Here is a 19852-nt window from a genome sequence, read left to right on the forward strand (position 1 = left end):
TTGAACATGCCATACTCAGGTTTCATGATGGACCAAACTGGTGACATCACCATTCAGGAAATGCTTCTCAACATTGAAACAACATTCTTATCAACCAATCAGATTTTAAGAACAGGGTTATGGCACCCTTGGGGAATTTTTCTTAACCATGCAATTGTTGGTCATTGGTTATTTACACTCTCTCCATACTAAATGTAATATTGAGCTACACTGCAACTTGCCCTCATATTTAACCTGGAAATATCCCGGGATCCTGTTACATTAAGCATTGTTTGCACTTCAGCTGTGCTGTGTTTTACAGTGTGTGTATATAAGATGACAGGTCTAGTGTTGATGTGACCTTAGTAGACCTTGCTGTAGGCACGTGTGGTCCATTCATTGCAAAAGCCCCTGTGATTTGTGTGGTGTTTGTGTGGTAAATGTCTGTCCGTGACACTAATGCAGTTGTTGAGAACCTTTTAGGTTGTGTAGTGAAGCCTGCAGGTATGAGCATGCGTGCGTTAACCCGAGACGGGTTTGTAATTACCTGGCTTACTGGTGATGTGTAAAAGTAAAACGGCTCAATGAGAGAGAGAGAGAGAGAGAGAGAGAGAGGGGGGGAGGGGGGTCAGTCCCTCTGCTCAGTGCTGTTCAGAAGCGCAGTAACGGGCGTCCCGTTGTCGAGCGCACTGTGATCTTCATTTCTGCATAGTTAACTCCACTTTTTGACTTCTGTGTGGATGGATGTGCAATTTGAGAGGTAACATTACGAGATTAACATTTTAGTTCATGTGTGACGATGCTATGTGGACGATTTACTACGATTTACGATGTGTATAAAAGGTAAAATTCACATGTTTTTAGACATCCAATGAATTACGCAGTAAGTAGCTTATTCGATGTCAGAGTTGTGTGTATAGTTAACAGATAATACAGACGGACAGAACTTTTTATATAGTAACATTTCAGGATAAAACGATGTAAGTGTTCAGGTTCGTGCGTATTTGTGCGTTCTTCATTTAAGTGTGTTTTACCATTGCCATCGACTTTTTGCTTGTTTGCGGCGTGTTTTCTCAGTAGACCCGCAGACAAACAAATGTTTTTATTTTATTTTGTATCATTAATTTTAAATGTGTTTTTTGAATGTATGCTAATCCACCAGGACGCGCGTTTGATACTGATTGGAAGCGGCCGCGCGCTGTCCGTGGTGCTGAAATGTGGGCGCTGTTTCTCTCTGTACAGTTTTTGATAATTTTACTGACTTTCCTCTTTCAGACTTCACACATCTGTGAGTGAGAAGTGTTAGCTCATACACCTTATGAACCTAATCAACTGAATTCACTTCATCCACTCGTGAAAACGCGACGCGTAAAATGGGTATCGCGCGGAATGAATAAGAGCGTAAGAGATGAGGACTTTGGAAATGATGCCCCGTGGACGTGGACGCTCAGCGATCGGCTCGGTGTCGGTCTGAAGACATCACAAAAGCAGAAGAGAAACACTTAGCTGAAGTCATGGAGATCCGACATCTGCTGCTTCTGTTGGTCTATCTGGACCCCTTGTGCGTCCTGAGCGCATCCACGGCAAAGAGGAGCAAACCCGCTCCAAAGAGACCCCCGAAAGTGAAGGAGGTCAACAGCACCGCGGCACCGACGGCTCCACCGCGACGGGTCACGCAAGTCCTCGCGCCCATAAACGGCGATCACGACATGTGTCTCGGCTACTACGACGTGAGCGGTCAGTACGATAAAGAGTTCGCCTGCAACAACACGGACCACCGGTACTGCTGCGGGAGTTGCTTTCTGCGCTTCTGTTGTCCCGTCAAAGCCAAGCGACTGGATCAGAGAGTCTGCACCAACTACAACACGCCCGACTGGATCAAGACGCAGCCGCCGTCGCCTGCGCCCACCGGGGACACGTACGACCCCGCGCTGGACCAGACCAACACCACCGTCTACATCACCTGCGGGGTCATCACTCTCATCATCATACTGGGAATTTCTGCCAAAGTGGCTTATGATAAAGCCATCCGACCGCCTCAAGAGATGAATGTCCATAGGTAAGCCAAACAGGATCTTTGGAAAAACACTTTTTGGGAAGCTAATGTATCAGTAGAGGGAGCACAATCGATATTTGCTGGTGCGTAAAGGTGGTGACAAATGAAGGGCTACACTGTAATAAATCACATGCAGTTTATAACTTAAACTTTTAAAAGTGTAAAACAGTTGTCACTGGGATGGCAACATTTTTAAAAGTACACATAGTAGTACCTCAAATATTCATATTGTTACCAAGCAACCTCTGTGGTACATATTGGCCCCAAATTGTATACATATTTCTACCTAAATAGGACTTTTTAAAATACCGTACCATTGTTTGCATAACTTTTGTGGCCACGTTGATTCAGTCATATTGAATAATAACCATGAGCACATCTGAGGAGATTGTATGTGCTCCTCATAACCAATCTGCTATGCATTGGTGAGCCAGAATTGCAGAGCTAAAGTTGCAAAAGTTAGTGTTTCTGATAACCGAAAGATTGTAGGTTGAAATCCACAAGATTTATTTTGTAAGATATTATCATTGTATCCTTCAATACGACACTTACTGTACGTTAGGGAGGACTGACTCTGTCGAATCTCAACAACATTTCAGAGTTTTACCCAAATTCTAAAGAAGAAAATGTGATATAATATTTTGCATAAATGAAATGAACACTGTCTTAGGGTGAACTATTATTATTATCCTCTGTTTTGTGAGATTCAGCTATTGTACATATAATACACAAACATATAGTGCATACATTATACTGTAAATCAAAGCTTGAATCTAGGATCTTGATCAGAAATGAAACGCTGGCTTCTGGGCTGACATGGATTATTAATAGTAATTTGCGTACTGTATTAAATTTAGGACTCATCTGCGTCTAGGCGGGATTGATTCTGGATTTCATTAGTGTGATGTTGAGATAGAGGTCAGCTGAAATCTGTCACAGCGGAGCCGATCTGGGTCTTCAAGCTGCTGTTTGTCAATAAGTCACAAATTTGTAGCGCATCGGTTTGTCAATGTCAAAGAAAGGAGAAATTTTAGAGAGTGGTCTTGGTGGAAATGTGACAGCCAAGTTGATTCTGTGTTCTTAATTGACTCGATTTGTGTCCCATGGATTCTTCTCATGTTAACAGTGATGTCATTCTGACATCACAGCTCCTTCAGCCAGTAAGGAGAGGCTGCTCCTATATGCAGCTGCACAAGTGTTAAAAGTGTTGCTCTTTCAGATGAGTCAAACTCAGACAGTCCATTAAAGCATTTGATCGGAGCTTACAATAAAGCTCATTGGATTTGTGATGACCAATCGATGTTTCCGTTTCAAAAGGTCGATGTGCAAATGATATCTCATGATTATAGCAGAAAGGAGGAAGACATTTCTGTATAGCTTTACAACATGTTCACAATTTACATTTGGACATCCTAAAAATGTGATTTGCATGTTCAAATCACCTTCAGTGTCAGGAGCAAACACAGCGTAAAGTTTAATATTTATTAAAGATCAATGCAGCACATTTCTCAGAAGGTTTTGCGTCATGTTATCTCCGTCATATCTCATCATGCTGTTCATGAGCTGTCCTGCAATTCAGAGACGCCGCCTGAGTCTATGAGCTGTGAATGTACAGAATGTTCCTGAGCATTTATTTTAACATTTTAAAATATCATTAAAAATGTGTGTACAGGGTTGTAATTTGCACCAAAATACAGTTAAATAGGCTATATTTTGTTTACCCACAATTGGATGTGTGTTTAAAGAGGATAGACTTGAAATGTGTATTAGGTTTCTGCATATTTTACTACTGGTTTGGGAAAAGATGAATGAAAGATGCAACGTCAGCCAATGAGAGATGAGATATGACTCCGTGTGCTCCTCTTAATCTGATTTATTATAAATCGATTACAGAGACTACAGAGCAGTTTTTGTCAGACGTAGCTTGTGGATTGACTTCATATTAGCTTTATTTGAGGTCTAAGCAAACACTAATGATAAAAAACAACTAAAGTGTTGGGTGAAAAATTATTCAATTGTGATTTACAGTATTATGAGATGCAGTCACTGTTTTAAAGTCTTAGACATATTTGTGTCGATGTCTAGCTTTTGGCACTTTTCAGGTGAATCTTTTGTTGCACCCTAACATCAAATGATAAAAAATTATTTGGCAAACAGAAATTAAAGTCTGTGCCAGTAACACTTTTTGCATTATTCTAATGACAATTACAAAAATTTCTAATGTAAAAAAATTAATTGCATAAAAAAATCAGTCTTTATTTTATTTATGCAAAAGATCATTTATTTTAATTTAACCATGCACATAAATACTTTTGACTTTTTGGACAAATTTTCTGTTTGTTCCATGCTCTCAAAACTATTGACTGAATTGGGTCATAAAGCTTCATCAAAGTAAGCGTTCCCTCTCCATTACAGTGCTGGATTGTGAAGCGTCTTTGATTTTTAATACAGACTAAACGTCTCACACTAATGACATGATCGGGATCGTGTGTTGACAAGCATCAGTGATGTTGTCTGATCAGATCGCCCCGTGTGATGACTCGCCATCTCTCAGCTACCCAGAATCCCCTGCTGCGTCTCAGTGTGCTGTCTGTCATTGTTGAAATATTGATGGTGCTCAGACACCTGCCGAAATAGCTGGGGAATCATCTGCCTGTTTGAGAGGACATCAACTTAAAGTCCTAAACCGAAACGATCAGTCTGGAAAGAAAGTGATCTGACCAAAACTGGGATGGTACCCTTTAAAAACCATTTAGATATGTATCTTTGAGGTACTGATATGTATCTTGGATACACAGGGACAGCTTTTGTGCCTTTCTTTCTGACAGTAAAAATATAATGACAGTAAAGGGTAATGGTGGTATTTTGTAAGCAATGTGTTTTGAAAAGCGCTATATAGCAGGGTTATGTTATCCTTTACTAAAACTAAAACAATTAAAACATTGGAATCAAATAAAATATACAATATTTGCAACCAAGCGTTGGGTCAAAAGGGACGACCCCAGCCCCTTGGGTTGTTTTAACCCATTGTTGGATCAAATTTAAACATTTTCTAGATTAATTTAACCCAACGGCTTGGCTTGCAATGTTTTTCATTCACAGCTTTGAATGACTTCACTGTCTATTTTTGTGAATTTCAAGTAAATGTTATGTTATTTAACAGATGCTCTGTTGCTTATCATCATTCACTATTATGAAATTGTATGACATACAGTACAGTATACAGTATCAGACACACTGCTCTCTAGATAACTTTATTGGCCATTTAACATCAAACACACAAGCCCTAAGAGATAAGTAAATGACTTTTATTTTTTGTTTGAACTGAAATAAAACTGTTAAAACCCCACGGCCGCGATGGCTAATGCAACAGTGCTGGAAGGCTAAGCTGACTCCTCTTTATCTTCCTTAGCAGTTGTTATTTTAGTTGGTGTCTCTTACCATGCACTCAGCATAAACTTCTTCAGCTTGAAGTAAGAAATAATTTGAATTATTTGGAAAAAATGCACATCCTGGGTGGTAATGCGGCACAACGCGAAGCTGTTACACTGTGGGTGTGCATTATTTATAAATAATTCAAAAGACCGGAGTCAATTATTCCTCCTATACCACGTTTTCCACAGACATTGCTCTGGTACTTATTTTAAGCCATTTGACAGGTCAGGTGTGCGTTTATCGAAAAATAATGCATAACCACTCAACATTTTTCAGCCAATCAGAATAAAGCATTCAACAGCCTCGCTGTATAAAATCATAAAATGATTCAATTCTGATCCTGGAGCACAGTCACAGCTCCTGCAAGAGCCACAGGGGAAACTTAAACACAAATGCCTTTTGTGTCCGGTCAAAAGAATTTTTCCTCTGGCCAATCGGATGGCCTGGAGCTGCTGTGCCAGTGATGCAGACAATTGACAGCTTATAATTTGAATCTGACAGGCGTGCATGAGCGCTTCGAGTGGAACACCAGATTAATGACTAAACTTGCATCATAAAGTATTTGAAAGCCATTTTATGAATAACACTGCGCTTCTTTCGGGATCATCTGAGGTCTCCTGGAGCTGAGAGGTGAAAGAGAGGTTTAATGCAGATTCACTGGTGACCTTCTGTGAGAGAGAAAGAGAGAGAGATCTGTAAGCCTCCGCGGGTGTTCTGAGCAGTGCATATTGATCCGACTCTTCAGGTACACGGTCCGATGCAATCTGAACACTCGCTGACGTAAGAGATGAGCCAGACTGATCACTCTGTCAGATTTCAGTGCACAAACACTGTGTAAATAAATGATTAAACAATCTTATAACTCTACAGCTCAATATTTTTCATATACTTTTGCCGATATTCATCTCAGTAGGTTGCATTAACATTTACGCATTTGGCAGATGCTTTTATACTTAAAGTGCATCACAAAGTATGCATTTTATATCAGTATGATTCACTGGGTTTAAACCATGATGTTTTGCGCTGCTAACGCAGTGCTCTACCCCTAAGCTATACAGGAGCACAGTATTGTGCTCAGTATTACTGTGCATTCATACAGCCACCAGCAAGAGCGTAAAAAAACGCTCTGGCTGCCCTGCCAACAACGCTAAAGAAAAAGTGTAGTGGACGCTCTGATGCTTGAATGCATTCTCTGGAATCCTCTCAAGCGGAGGTTTCCGCCTTCCGATTGGTTGCCGCCAAACATTTCCGCCTTTCGATTGGTTGCTGCCTAACTGCATCATAGCTCATTACCATAAAGTTGAACTGATTTCAACACAGTTCATGATGCCGCTTGCCAGAGCTTGCCACTCGCCAGAGCTTGCCGCTCTCCAGAGCTTGCCGCTCGCCAGTGCTTGCCACTCGCCAGAGCTTGCCGCTCGCCAAATTGAATGACTTCCGGCCACTTTGACGCTCTCGCGGGTGGCAATGTGAACACACATTAGCGCTACGTTTACACGAGGCGTAAGCGTTAACACTTCCCATTCACTTTTAATGGGTGACGTCAAGCTTGCCGAACTGAATTGTGGATCCATCTGCGCCACGTCACTGCTGTTGCTCGCGGCAGAAGTTAACATTTCTCAACTTTTTAAGCGGAAACGCGTGCGTCAAACAGATCACCTTATGCAAATAACCTAGGCAAAGCCAGCCAATTACGTATTTTGAATACCGGAGCATGTGTAGCGGCCACTGTGATTGGCTTTTTGGCCACGCTTCAGACAAGCCTTCTGTCAAGCATTAATGCTTCTGTCCCATGTGAATGTACCGTTAGTGTTCTTGTGTATATCAGTATTTAACTCATTCCCCTCCAGCTTTCTTTTAAGTTGCCCAGAAGCATTTTTTTGGATTTTCACAACAATTCACAAAATGCCTTCGAGGAAAAGTTTCTTCTATAAATATATAAACATACAAATATATCAAATCAAAGAACAGACCCTCTGCTTTCAAACAAACAAACAAAACAGGAAAAAACATTTAATCCTATGATTTGTTCTATTTTAATTACATCTTAAATATGCTTAGGTTCCTTCAAAAATATAAAATTTTGAGCGAAAAGCTGAAATAATTGCATTATTGTAAATTAATTTTGTTACAGATTAGATTCAGAACAATCATCAAAACATACACGTAGTTAAAACTAATTCGTTTTGCTGCAGTTTTTTATAAATTGGGTAAGAGCACCATCTAGAAGATACTAGCATAAAAACTCCTCATTGGCAGGGAAATGTTTTTTATTAATTGATGAGATAACTCGTCAGTAGTAGGAATGTAACGATTAAATTGCGTGTCCCATTAAAAATGCCTGTCTGAAATCGATTCTGAATCGCAAGGCTGCGATTCTTTGTTTCATGCAAAGCTTGTGCGTGTACTACGACATTTGGTCAGTAGGAAGTCCTTATCAATCTAAAATCATTATAAGTCGGAGTTGTTTATAACATGCATTTAAAACAGCAACACTCGTTAAATAAAAATCATTAAAAATATTCTTTATTATCATGAAAATACCTGAAACAACTTGAAGAACAGCGATATTAATATTGTAATGCTACTTCTTCTGTGGCACAAAGGGAGTTTCTGCATGAGAGCGCCCCCTGGCGTTCGGATGTGCCGGGATTTCACCGTAATTCAATAAAATTCATTAATTGAGAAAACGCACATTTGCACGATTAATCGTTACAGTCCTAGTCAATAGCAGGGGGAAAAATCGTAAGTGCGGCAAAAACTTTGAAGACGTGTAAGTCACCATGGGTTAAAGCGCCTGCCAAAATAGATTTTCTATTTTCTATTTACAGATACACCAAAAAGTGAATTTGTTGCACTGAATGAAGGTTAAATCTCAGTTCATTTAAACTCTATATTGAAGTGAGTTAAGTACTTCACTGATGATGGGTTACTAAAGCAGCCATATGTTTTAAAACCCATTTTAGGTGATATTTAACGAGGTTAATCGTCTCTCATTTGTTTGGAAACTGTGTTTATGTGTCGTTGGAGGCTTTAGGGTGTTTGGTGAGGATGTATTTACATCACAATGATGTTTTGATGTGTATGTATTTGCAAACAGACAAACACTTAGACCTTAATTAGGATTTGCATAATCTTGAATATATTAACACCAGACCATTGAATTCCCTTTGTTACTTATCTTTTAATATTGAACGTGTCACAAACATTTATGAAAGATTCCTTGTATGTATTGCAGTGATGAATTGCATTGTGTTATGTAGTAATATGACCACATATCCATCAACACTACATATTGTACATGATGGTGAAACCCATACAGCAGCCTACTCCGGGCCGGATCTGCACCAGAGCTGCTGACTTCGGCACAGATCCAGTGCGGTTCCGGCCTGGATTTGTTTTGGAACTGTTTCAATTTGTCGTCCATATCTCTAAACAGATTGCTTCATGTGATAGAAGGATGAGCACCGAATACCCCGATACTGTGTATGCCCAAATCATCTTGAGTGCAGCGGTTTCTAAAAGTGACATATTTGAATAAATATACATTTTATTTGCATAAATATGCATAAAAATGCACTTTACTTGATTATGAAGTTTAAGTAAAAAAAATTATACATATATAATTATATAAGTATTAATTCGGTCAGTAAGAGATTCACATGAGATAGAAATGCTAGACAGTTTGTATTTTAAGTGTTTTATGCTTTACTTCCATTGTGAGTGTCCAACCTGATTCATGCGTATTTTACTAGTTGGTGTATTCGTATGAGTTTGAGTTGGCTGTACAAAGTTGCATAGGAATTAGCCACCTTGTTAAATCCATAGGAATTGCCATGAAATTGTATTGGAGTGCCTTAATCAGTCATGCTTTTGCATTTCTCTGTCACTTAATGGCTATTGACAAAGTTTAACAAACTTTTACAGTACATGCACTGAAAAAACAACAAATGAGATAAATATGAGGTTTGAAAACTCCAAGAGTCCAGTCAAGTAGTTTAATGTGTCCGGGCTTTAAGGGCCTGAAGGTGTCCCAGTCCTGTGGTGTGACAGAAGAAAGCGCAGAGAACCTCACAGGCAACTGGAGCACTGAAACCAGGTCGCCCCCACGTGAGGAGAACTTCTGTTATAAAAGGCCTCTTCTCCTGGAAGGGAAGACTAATTATACATCCTACCAAAGTCACTTTATCTTTCTCTCTCTCTCTCCACCTCTTTCTTTCTTTTCTGTCTCTCTCATGCATAGCAAGATGTAGACCGCGAGGCCGAGCGAATGTGCTGACATTGACACAGTTAAGACGCCATTTCAGGCTCCTCCTGTGAGGAGAGATGGCCTCAGGCTGAGGTGGAACCAGACGCAATGTCACACGCTGGTTTCAGATAGTGGGCCGTAAAAAATGAATGCTGACCGCTTTGGTCTTCATGTGGTCATAATGGGCATTTAGATTAGAGTACACTACAAACAGTGATTTTTATTTGGCTTGTTTTTAGTGCAAACATCTACAAAATCTTGAAATCAAGAAACATTTGCTTGAGAAGCTAAATGACATAAAGGGCCAGATTTACAGCTTGCGTCAGTGCAAATGCCCTTTTGATGTTAAAAAACTACCGTAGTGATTTATGAGATACGCACAAATTAGCACAAACTTTCAATAAACTTAAAATGTTGCTTTTTTGATATTCCAACAAGTAAGTCAACAGTGATTACTGGTTTATTTTTGAGCTACAATTAGATGTCTATTAAAATTTTTCTGACAACCCAAAGTTTGCCTAGACAACTGTGCTGTGTTTGGACACCTAATAGATGTCTTTTGAAAAAAATATGTAATGGTCAAAATAAAATCTGTCTGAAGTTGCACTGGTTATTGTGGAAATGAGATGTTGCATCTGTGTTCTGTAACCTGCACCTTGTCAGTACATTACCGCAGAAATTTCCACCCCCATCGGCGCTCTGAAAATGCATTTCTTATGTGGCATTCACCCAAGACGCCGAAGAGATGGCAAGTGTGAGTGATTTACATGTTTAGTCAATGCAAAAACGCGAATAGGCATCCTGCGAGGAACACATGGATGGCGCTGTGCGAATGGCGCGGAATGCGTGTATGGCGCATTTTGCTTGAATTGAGCATTGCCGCGAGAAACGCACAAGTTTTTGTTGGATATTCACGCCCCATCAACCAATCAGGAGCTTGCTTTAATAGTGACATGATTACAGGGAGCGAGCAGAGTCGCAGAAGTCCCTCCCATGACATGAAATTCTGCGTGAATGTCTCGAATGACTAGAATTTTATGCGCAGCTTTCACGCGCGAATGAAGCAAGTACACTCAAAATGCTAAAGTGTCTAACTACCCGCGAATAGCGCGTTTTGCCGCCTCAACCGCGGCTGGTGTGAACGCACAGTTACACTCATTTGCCCTGTTTAGTAAATCTGGTCATTTTGCTTCTTAAATTTACACTGTAAAAAAAAATCTGTAGAAATTACAATGTTATTGCAGCTGGGTTGCCGGTAATTTACCGTAGATTTACATTTATGTAATTTACTGGCAAGAATTTGTTCAAAGTTCAGTCAATTTTAAATATTTTCAAGTATTTGTCTTTACAGAATAAAACTATGCAATAACAGCCTCACGCAAAGCATTCTGGGAACCAGAAGTCATCATCAACCTTTTTCTGTTTTTTGCTTCAGATTTTGTTTCCCAGAATGTTTTGCTTGATGCTGTTTTTTTAGTTTTACTCTATAAAGACAAAGACTTGTAAATGTTTAATGTTCATTTAACTTTGAACAAAATTTTGCCAGTTAAAAACATAAATTTAAAACTACGGTAAATTACCGGCAACCCAGCTGCAATTTCTACAGAATTTTTTTACAGTGTAAGCTCACACAACACACACTGTTTTTTGCTCATCTCATGTTAATTTTAAGTACTTATAGAGCAGTATTACATTCTCAATATCTCCAAAGAGTCATTAGTTTGATCAGATTTATAAAAGACAGATCAGCGCTAGCGATTGTTTCCGGAAAAACACAAAATCCAGAGGTGTCCAGCACTAGGAGCAATTCACAGCAGGCAACACACACACAAAACATTATCCCACTATCTCTGGATAACTTACAGTATGATGCTTATGTCATTTACATGATATGCACTTATGCATCAATTGCGAACAAAACAGATATTTAATGCAGTTTTACTTACCGCCTGCGACTCATGACTCGGTTGGGTCTTCCCTATTTCAATGAAATCCAGAGTTAAACAAACACACATTGTTGAGTCTTGATATAAAACAAAGCTGTTGCGTGAAGTGATGCCTGTGACTTCTACAGTACTTGCTAATGCTAATGAGAGTCCTCGTTGTTCTCGCTCTCACTCTGATTGACACATGGGTGTGCTTTTCCAGGGGAAGTGCCCATAAAAGGAATATGGGGTCACTGATACGTAACGGGTACCCAAGTTCGAAAAAAACTTTCCAACACTTCTAAGAAAGAGGAGAAGTGAGTTTGGCCCAGAAATACTGCGTCACACGCTCAACTGCTTTTTTGACACTTTCCATTTGTTTAGCATGAGGATTACAGCTCTGAAACTGTGTTAAAAAGTCAGGATGCATGAAATAGCATTAACCCCCCCAATTTAATTATTAGGTGTTTGTACTGGAAAACAAGAAAAATTAAGTAAGCTAAGCAGTGGCGGCCGGTGACTTCTTTTTTCGAAGGCGCGCAATGCGAGGTTTGTCACACAACATGTATGTAGCCCGCCATGTTTGTGTAATCGTAATTTCAAAATATTTTTGGCGTGTTGAGAGATCCTATGTGCATCATGTGTCGGGTTCGGGTAGGGCTTGAACACTATGGGCCAGGGCCTGGTTAGGGCTGGAGTTTTTGGCCCGTGCAGGGCTCTACTCTGAACACATATTTTGAATTTGCGCCCCCGGAAGAGCAGTATGAAAACCATTTTTTGCATTAATTAATTACAAATCATGCTTACACACATTTCCCCTAAGAAAGGTAGGGTGAATTCAGGTAAACTGGGTTATGACATTGAGATGACTGTAAAAGTATCCCGGTTTACCTGAATTCAATTTACCATGTTAATCCATGTTTCTTCTGCAGTAAAATCTGACTGATGAAGTCCTGTATAACCCCCCACACGCTCCCCATTACAGAAAGCAGCATTACTGTGGAAGATTCATAATTTTAATGGCCATGCAATCTCTCCAGAATCTCATATTGCCACTATGAAAAATCCATGAAGCGGTTGGGTCTTAATTCTGAGATCGTGTCCTCGGGGCCAAAGAGCAGAAACATTAATAGAATTTGAATCCCATTAGGCTTGTATGGGTGGATGTGTTTCTACACCACCATACTGCAGACGACACATTGATTAATGGCTTTTGTTTGTTGCTGTAGCCAAAGGCCTGAGCTTCGAAAACCTGAGAGGCCAAACTTCGACTGATCATTATAACACAAAGCGCAATTAAACTCGTGTGTGTGTGCGCGTTAGAAATTGTACCAGAGCCAAGCACCTCCACACATAGGAAAACAGAAGATACAACAGTCTGGCCCTTAAACGGGGCCCTTATTGGAGATTGTCTAAACCTCTTGGGGTGCAATCTGTTTGTATCTGTAAACTGGATGAAACGTTTATTCCAATGCTGAACAACAGGACACTGTTGTTTTTAGGATAATGATATAATGAACATTAAAATGATCTTCCCTGTGTTTTTCAGAGCGTTGGCGGACATTTTGAGGCAGCAGGGACCCATTCCCATATCTCAGTATGAGCATGAAAACATCGCCGCCATAGAAACCTCACCCAAAGAGGAGACACCTGTACGAACATCCAAGAACCACTACACACCTGTCCACAACAAAAACAATCACGGTAAGTTACCTCATGTGTTTTTATGATAAAACCTTCATTATGTTTTGGACTTATATGATAGTAGGCTACTCTGGTAATCTTTAAAACCCTTGAAGATTATTAAGATGAAATGAGTCTCTATGTATACATGTGTGGGTTTGCGGGTATATGAAGCATGCTTCATCATGTGTAAAGGCTCAGCACATACTGTTGAACTCTAGTCATATCTGAAATCACATCTAAATTAATTTTTCATTCAAACAGACTTTAAAACATGTTATTGTGCTTAACACACTTTTTACTCTTGAAAAATTCACATCTCGCAAGCATTCAGTGTTCTTTTTTGCGTTTGGGCTCACATGGCATCAATATTCAGAAGGCTGAATAAACTCACTTCTGTTGTATTACAGAATGGTCGCTGTTGCTTAAAGTTTACACTCTACGCTAGACTTTTAAGGTGTTGCTATTGTAGGTGGTTGTTATCGTGTTCTGGTTGGTTGCTTACATAACCAAGTCCAAAAATAGTTCTTGTTTCTGTATTGGCTTTAACAGTAATAATGAATCTAGTGACTTCCCAGACAGCAGACGACTCCGTGCCGGATCTGTGCCAAAGTCAGCAGCTGCGGTGCGAATCTGGCCCAGAGTCGTCTGTTCTGATTCAACATTTAAGAATGTAGAAACAGTCAGAAATGAACCAATTAACTAAATTAACATTCACGCCTTTTGTTTGAAACTCTTTGTTGAATTTAACTCATTCCCTGCCAGCCATTTTTTTTTTAAATTTGCCTGCCAAATTTTTTTGTGATTTTCACAAAAGTTTCACAAAATGCCTTCCAGGAAAATTTTCAGTCACAATTTATTTTACGGCATCACTGTTACAGTGTAAATATACAATTAAGTACTAAGTAAAAATCATTAACAACATGTACTTACTAGAGGGTTGGGGTTAGGATTAGGGTTTGGTTTAGGGTTAGTTGCATGTAACTATGCATAATTAACTTTATTACTATAATAATTACATGTAACATGTGTAACAAATACACTGTAAAATAAAGTGTGACCAACTTTTCTTTTAAAATATGTAAACATACAAATATATCAAATGAAAGAACAGACCCTCTGCTTTCAAATAAACAAAACAGGAAAAATCTATATTTTTCTCTGCCTATAAACTCTTAAATATGGGTATTATTCTTTAAAAGTACTTTTTAAAAGCAAAAAAATGAAATAAATGCATTTTTGTGAAGGAATTTTGTTAGCAATTAGATACAGAATGATAATCAAATGATAATACACAGAGTTTAAAATTAATAAATAACGTTTTGGCTTCAGTTTTTTCATAAATTTCAATAATCCCGGTATTGTAGATTAACATAAAAATTCATCAAGAAGACTTTTTTTTTGCACATTTTTTCTCTTAATTGATGAGATAACATATCAATTGCGGGGAAAGATTTAAAGACATTAAATCCATTAGAAAATGTCTAAAACTGTAGTATATGGTCAAGTTTAAGTGTAGAAGTGTTTGTATGTACATACAAAGAATAATTCATGAAGTAACATCCCTGCAAGGACATACAGGATATACCAATATTATATACAGTGTTTGTTGGATCAGGTTCATGCATCATGTGACCCCACCTAACCCAAACCATAAGGGTAAATATTGAAAATGAATCTGACCAGAAATCAAATGAAATCTCTCTTTGGGCACAGATATGTGTTGGATGACTGCGTGCACGTGTGTGTGCGTGTTTCATAGGATGCTTTTACACATGTGCTGTGTGTTTGATTCTTGTCTCGCGAGATCTGGTGACAGAGTGCTCCTTCAATCTATAAAACGTCCCATTTTTGATTGATGGATTTAATGCTTTTAAGTTCAACAAAGAGTTTCAAACAGAAGAAGCGAATGTTCATTTGGTTAATTGGTCAAAAAATTCAATATTTTTTGACTGTTTCATTGATTCCCAATACAGAGATTTTCTTTCAAGTGGTTGATCTCCGTAACCTCTTCTGTCCTCTGAACCTCCACTCCCACTCTTTCATCGACGGTATTGTCAATCAGCATTTATTTCGGAGACATCGATGTGCTTAATTATGATAAAAACTATACATTAACATTTCTACATACAGTACATTACACTTAGGTATACATTATTATTCCGTATGTGTGTTGTCTGGAATCAAACCCATGACCTTTTGCGCTGCTAAAGCAATGCACTACCAACTAAGCTACATACACACTAAATTATATCACCACATCACATATGCATCTTTTCATTGTACACATCTTACAGTACTTGCAAAAAAAGCTATTTTATAACCCTTCACCCCTCCCCCTTGTCCCTTGAAACAAAGTGACAAAAAATATTTCCCTAAGAAATAGGACACCACTACTACCCCTTTATAAATCATCATTCATCGTCGTTAGCTCATACGTTAAAGAAAACGCGCCAATGTTAATCACAAACTTCCAAGCTGCCGTAGATTGCTGTAGTGCTCCGTTGCGTGGGCTACAGCCATTTTTCTTCAAAATCATCTTTAGTATGATACATTTTTGGTTCACGTATTCAGGCACATAACAACTACAAAACAATGCGTTATCAAACGTGTGGTAAAAGACAACCAAATTCCCCGCCACTGCACTTGTATTTATGCTGTCAAGTCACCGGGTATCAATAAAATATGATGTGGGACTGGTGTGCAGTCAATAACGAGCGTACTTTTGTCATTAAAATCAATAATAATGCAAAATACTTACATTTATGAGTCTCTCTGCTCGCTTTGGCAGCCTCGGCTCGCTTTGGCAGCTATGTTGCCGCTGTAGACGGTAAACTTTCACATACCCATTTGTTTGAAGTGAGGTCCTAACAAAATCTTCATTTGAAGGGCTAGCACTTCCTCCTATCTACACCAAAAGAAAATCGGGGAGCCCTACCCCTAAACACAAAAAACGAAGGGGAAGGTGAAAGTGAAGGGGTAAAATTGAAATTATGCCCCGTTTACACTAAGGAAAGACGCAGATATTGTATTTCCCTGTGGTTTGGCCTCTCATTTACATGAAAAAAAACTGTTTTTTTCACCGAAAGTGATTATTTCTAAAACCTCCAGCCAAAGTGAAGATTTCTGATAACCCCGTTTATGTGTTTCCGTGTCAACTCGGAGAAACAGTGTTTTAGGTTCTGAAACGTCACATTATGCGCCAGAAAGTGCTTAACGTCATGTGAACAGGAAATCGCTCGTGTTATTCATTGGTGTCGACTTGAAGATTTTGATTGGCTTGCATGGCTTTATTCCTCTCCCTACACTGCAGGTTTGGCATAGTTATTATTGGCACTCGACAGCGTATTTATGCGAGTTGATGTTAATTACGTTTTTTGAAAACGATGTTGTGTCCACGTTGTTATTATTGAAAACGGAGGCATTTCGTTTCTCTAAATACCCGGCTATGTGTAAATGTGGCCTTACTGTCAGAGCTGTAGGTCTAGGCAAACCAGGTGGTCGCCTAAGATGCCACCAGCTGCAGGGGGCGCCAAAGAGTGAATATACATATTTAATGCTGATTCACTTGAATCTTGAAACTATTTTTAACTGTCTTGTTGATTTAAGTGCATTTAAAAATGTAGTGTTACATGATCACATCATTTTTTTTTTTACATTTTTTATGTTATATTTGGGCATCAAAATGGCTTGAAACTGCTCTGCTTAGTGCTTACTGTGAGCTCACTGATAAACTTTCATTTTCAATAAAATTTGCACCACAAGTCTGGATCTAAATCATGATGTGCTAATGGGTGATGACTTCTATAGATGCTCTGTGATGTCTGAATAAATGTAAAGTGTTTTTCCTGGATGGTGATGCTGTAAATGTAGTCTCGCGTAGCCAGACCTTAAATACTGAAGGTCTGGTGTTTTCGCTGCTTTTTCTGGACAAAGCCCACACACGAGCTGTTTGACCAACATTTCAAACAACCAATCACAGTTGGTTTCGCTTAGCGTCACGTTTCGGACTCCCCACAATAACGAGCCGGCTGGCAACAAGTCAGTTATTGAAATAACCAGCCGCAACCAAATAGCATCTAAATAAACAACATTACTCACCATAGAACCACGTTGTGCACTTCATGAACAACCACACCAATGAGACGCTCCCGTTAAATGTTTGTTTGAAGCATATCTCTTCACTTTTTAACTTTTTTACAAGCAATTCAGGAGATCCGAACTTTTTGACTCCACTAACTGTCTCAAGCAAAACTCTTGGATGTCTTTTAGAGAGTCTATGCCGCAAACTTTGCATATTTTTGAGAATCCAATGTTTAGCTGATCATGATAACTGGTCATTATTATCCACGTGAACACGACGATTTTCTTCCCCAATGAAACGAGCTTTGTTTTCCAGGGACCTAAATCTAAACCTGGAAATCCGGTTTATTTCAACCAATCAAAGATGATTTCGACATTCCCACAGGGTTTTCAGAAAAGTGCACGAAAAACATCAGATCCAACAATCTGTGGGGTGACGTCTAAGGCTGAGACTACTGTATATGACAGCCTAAATCTTAAAGGACTATAGCCGAAATCATTGTAAAGGTCAGAGAAAGGGTAACAAACGTTTAATAGAAAAATACTGTTTTGGTTTATAAAAGTGTGCAACAAAACAGCCCTTAAACATTGAGTCGGATTTTAAGTGGACTCGAATGGTCTTTTAAATCTTGCAAAAGGCTATTTTAACAAGGTCATGAAGATTTGATAGCACATGAGGAGCTAAGATGTAGCAAAGCTCTCAAATCGAGCGTCAGTCGGTGTGATGCGAAGAAACGCTTGACTGAGCTCTTGTTTTTAATAAAATACAATCATTAAATATTAACTTTCATCAGAGAGAGAGAGAGAGAGAGAGAGCGAGAGAGAGAGAGAGAGAGAGAGAGAGCAATGAAGACAGCAAATAATCTCATGTGCTGTTCTCATTATGGGTTTCTTAATGCAATTTGATCTGTGGCTCGCTGGCTCGTCTTTGATTTCAGATAGAAACACTGTCATTGTCCATTGGTTACTTTAGACACCATGAATCACTTAAAGACATGAAATCTGTTACATTTCATGGATAAACTTTTGCCTTTAATTGACTTAAATTCCGATCAGCTTGATTTATTAAGAAATACGGTTGCATAATTGAAAAGAATAAAGACAAACTGAATTATTTCTTCCAGAGAGCATGGAATTATTTGTTTAGACTTTCTGTCTGTCAATCCATCTGTGTCTGACCGCTATTCAGTGGTGCACATAACAGAAAAGATGTGATTCCGGTCTTTGGTCATCTGGCTCGGGTCAGGGGCGCCCATTACCATCCTATTAGATGCTTAAAGGATCCACCTGCATCTCTGATCAACCTCAGTGTCCTCTAACCCAGCAGGGCTCAAATTTGTGTTAAAAGCGTGTGCGTGTGTGCCAAGATGATAGTTTGACCTCTAAAACCTCTAGTGTGGTCGAGCAGAACCTCTACCCCCCATTAATACTTAATGCAGAATCCCGTCCTGTCGTCTGTCTTAAAACACCGTTTACCAGCCGCTGGCTGAGGTGACTTCTCAATAACTGTCAGATGTAAGGCTGCGCTGTGAGTAATGCGGGACATAAAGGGTATTTATCCGTAAAGAATTGTGTTCCTTAGGCCATCAAATACCCGCAATGTCCGGTGTGATGGATTTGGGTTGAAAAGCTACAAGGTTTAAAACCACATCAGCATTCAAGATTGACACATAACTATAAAATAAAGACTCAACACTCGTTTTTCTTGTGATGGTCATTCTGTGCGTTTCTTCGCAGGGCATTATGGGAAAGAAAACTTCCGCAGCGGTCAAGACATGCACAACTTCATCTCCTCCGGCTTTGTGACGCTCGGCAGGGGCCATCTGAAAGGTAATCGCCCGTTTCTTAACCCTTATGAATCCCAAAGGGACTTTTTTATCTTCTCACTGCATCATGCCGAAGGCATTTAAAGAGAGTTGTGTCACTGTGAGCATGTTAAATTTACTATAGGAATATGAACTGCTTTTGCTTTAGAGTCATTTTAACACTATCTCAAGGCAATTCGTACGTATTTTACGAGGTGGCTAATTCGTACGACCACATTCATAAAAAAATTACAGTTTGCCTTGACGCCTGTGACATTGGGGTTATGGGTGGGGTTTCGTTATTGTTTTTTATGATAATCGTACGTTTTGCATGATTAACTTTGTGCTGATTCATACGAATTAGTCAAGTCATAAAATATTTATGAGTTCTCGTGAGATCAGGCTGGTCATTTAGTTGGAAAGGAAAAGATGAAATGTACCCAAATGTCTTATCTCACCCCATTTCGTCAATATTTGACGACACTTGACCATTCGTCATATGTTGACGTGAAGGGTATACCTTTCGCGTCATTTTTTGACGAACTGGGGACTTCAATACTATTACGTCCGTTGCATTCTCTTTCCTATTTTATTACCATTTGCGCGTCGGTTTAGGGTTAGATTTACATAATGACAT

The 19852-nt window shown here is 39.2% G+C and overlaps 1 protein-coding gene across 2 annotated transcripts in view; it reads left to right on the top strand.

Annotated features, from left to right (window-relative positions):
- The first annotated feature begins 628 nt into the window (after nt 1-628).
- Nucleotides 629-19852, top strand: part of LOC135768869 (protein shisa-6-like) — a 97994-nt gene continuing 78770 nt past the window's right edge. For both annotated transcript variants that reach the window (XM_065278222.1, XM_065278223.1), the window contains exons 1-4: nt 629-739; nt 1255-2038; nt 13194-13348; nt 19148-19240. In XM_065278222.1, the coding sequence (XP_065134294.1) occupies nt 1494-2038; nt 13194-13348; nt 19148-19240 (793 nt within the window). In that variant the 5' untranslated portion in view covers nt 629-739; nt 1255-1493. The remainder of the gene's footprint in view (nt 740-1254; nt 2039-13193; nt 13349-19147; nt 19241-19852) is intronic.

Source organism: Paramisgurnus dabryanus, chromosome 3 (assembly GCF_030506205.2).
Source record: "Paramisgurnus dabryanus chromosome 3, PD_genome_1.1, whole genome shotgun sequence".
NCBI classification, from domain to species: domain Eukaryota; kingdom Metazoa; phylum Chordata; class Actinopteri; order Cypriniformes; family Cobitidae; genus Paramisgurnus; species Paramisgurnus dabryanus.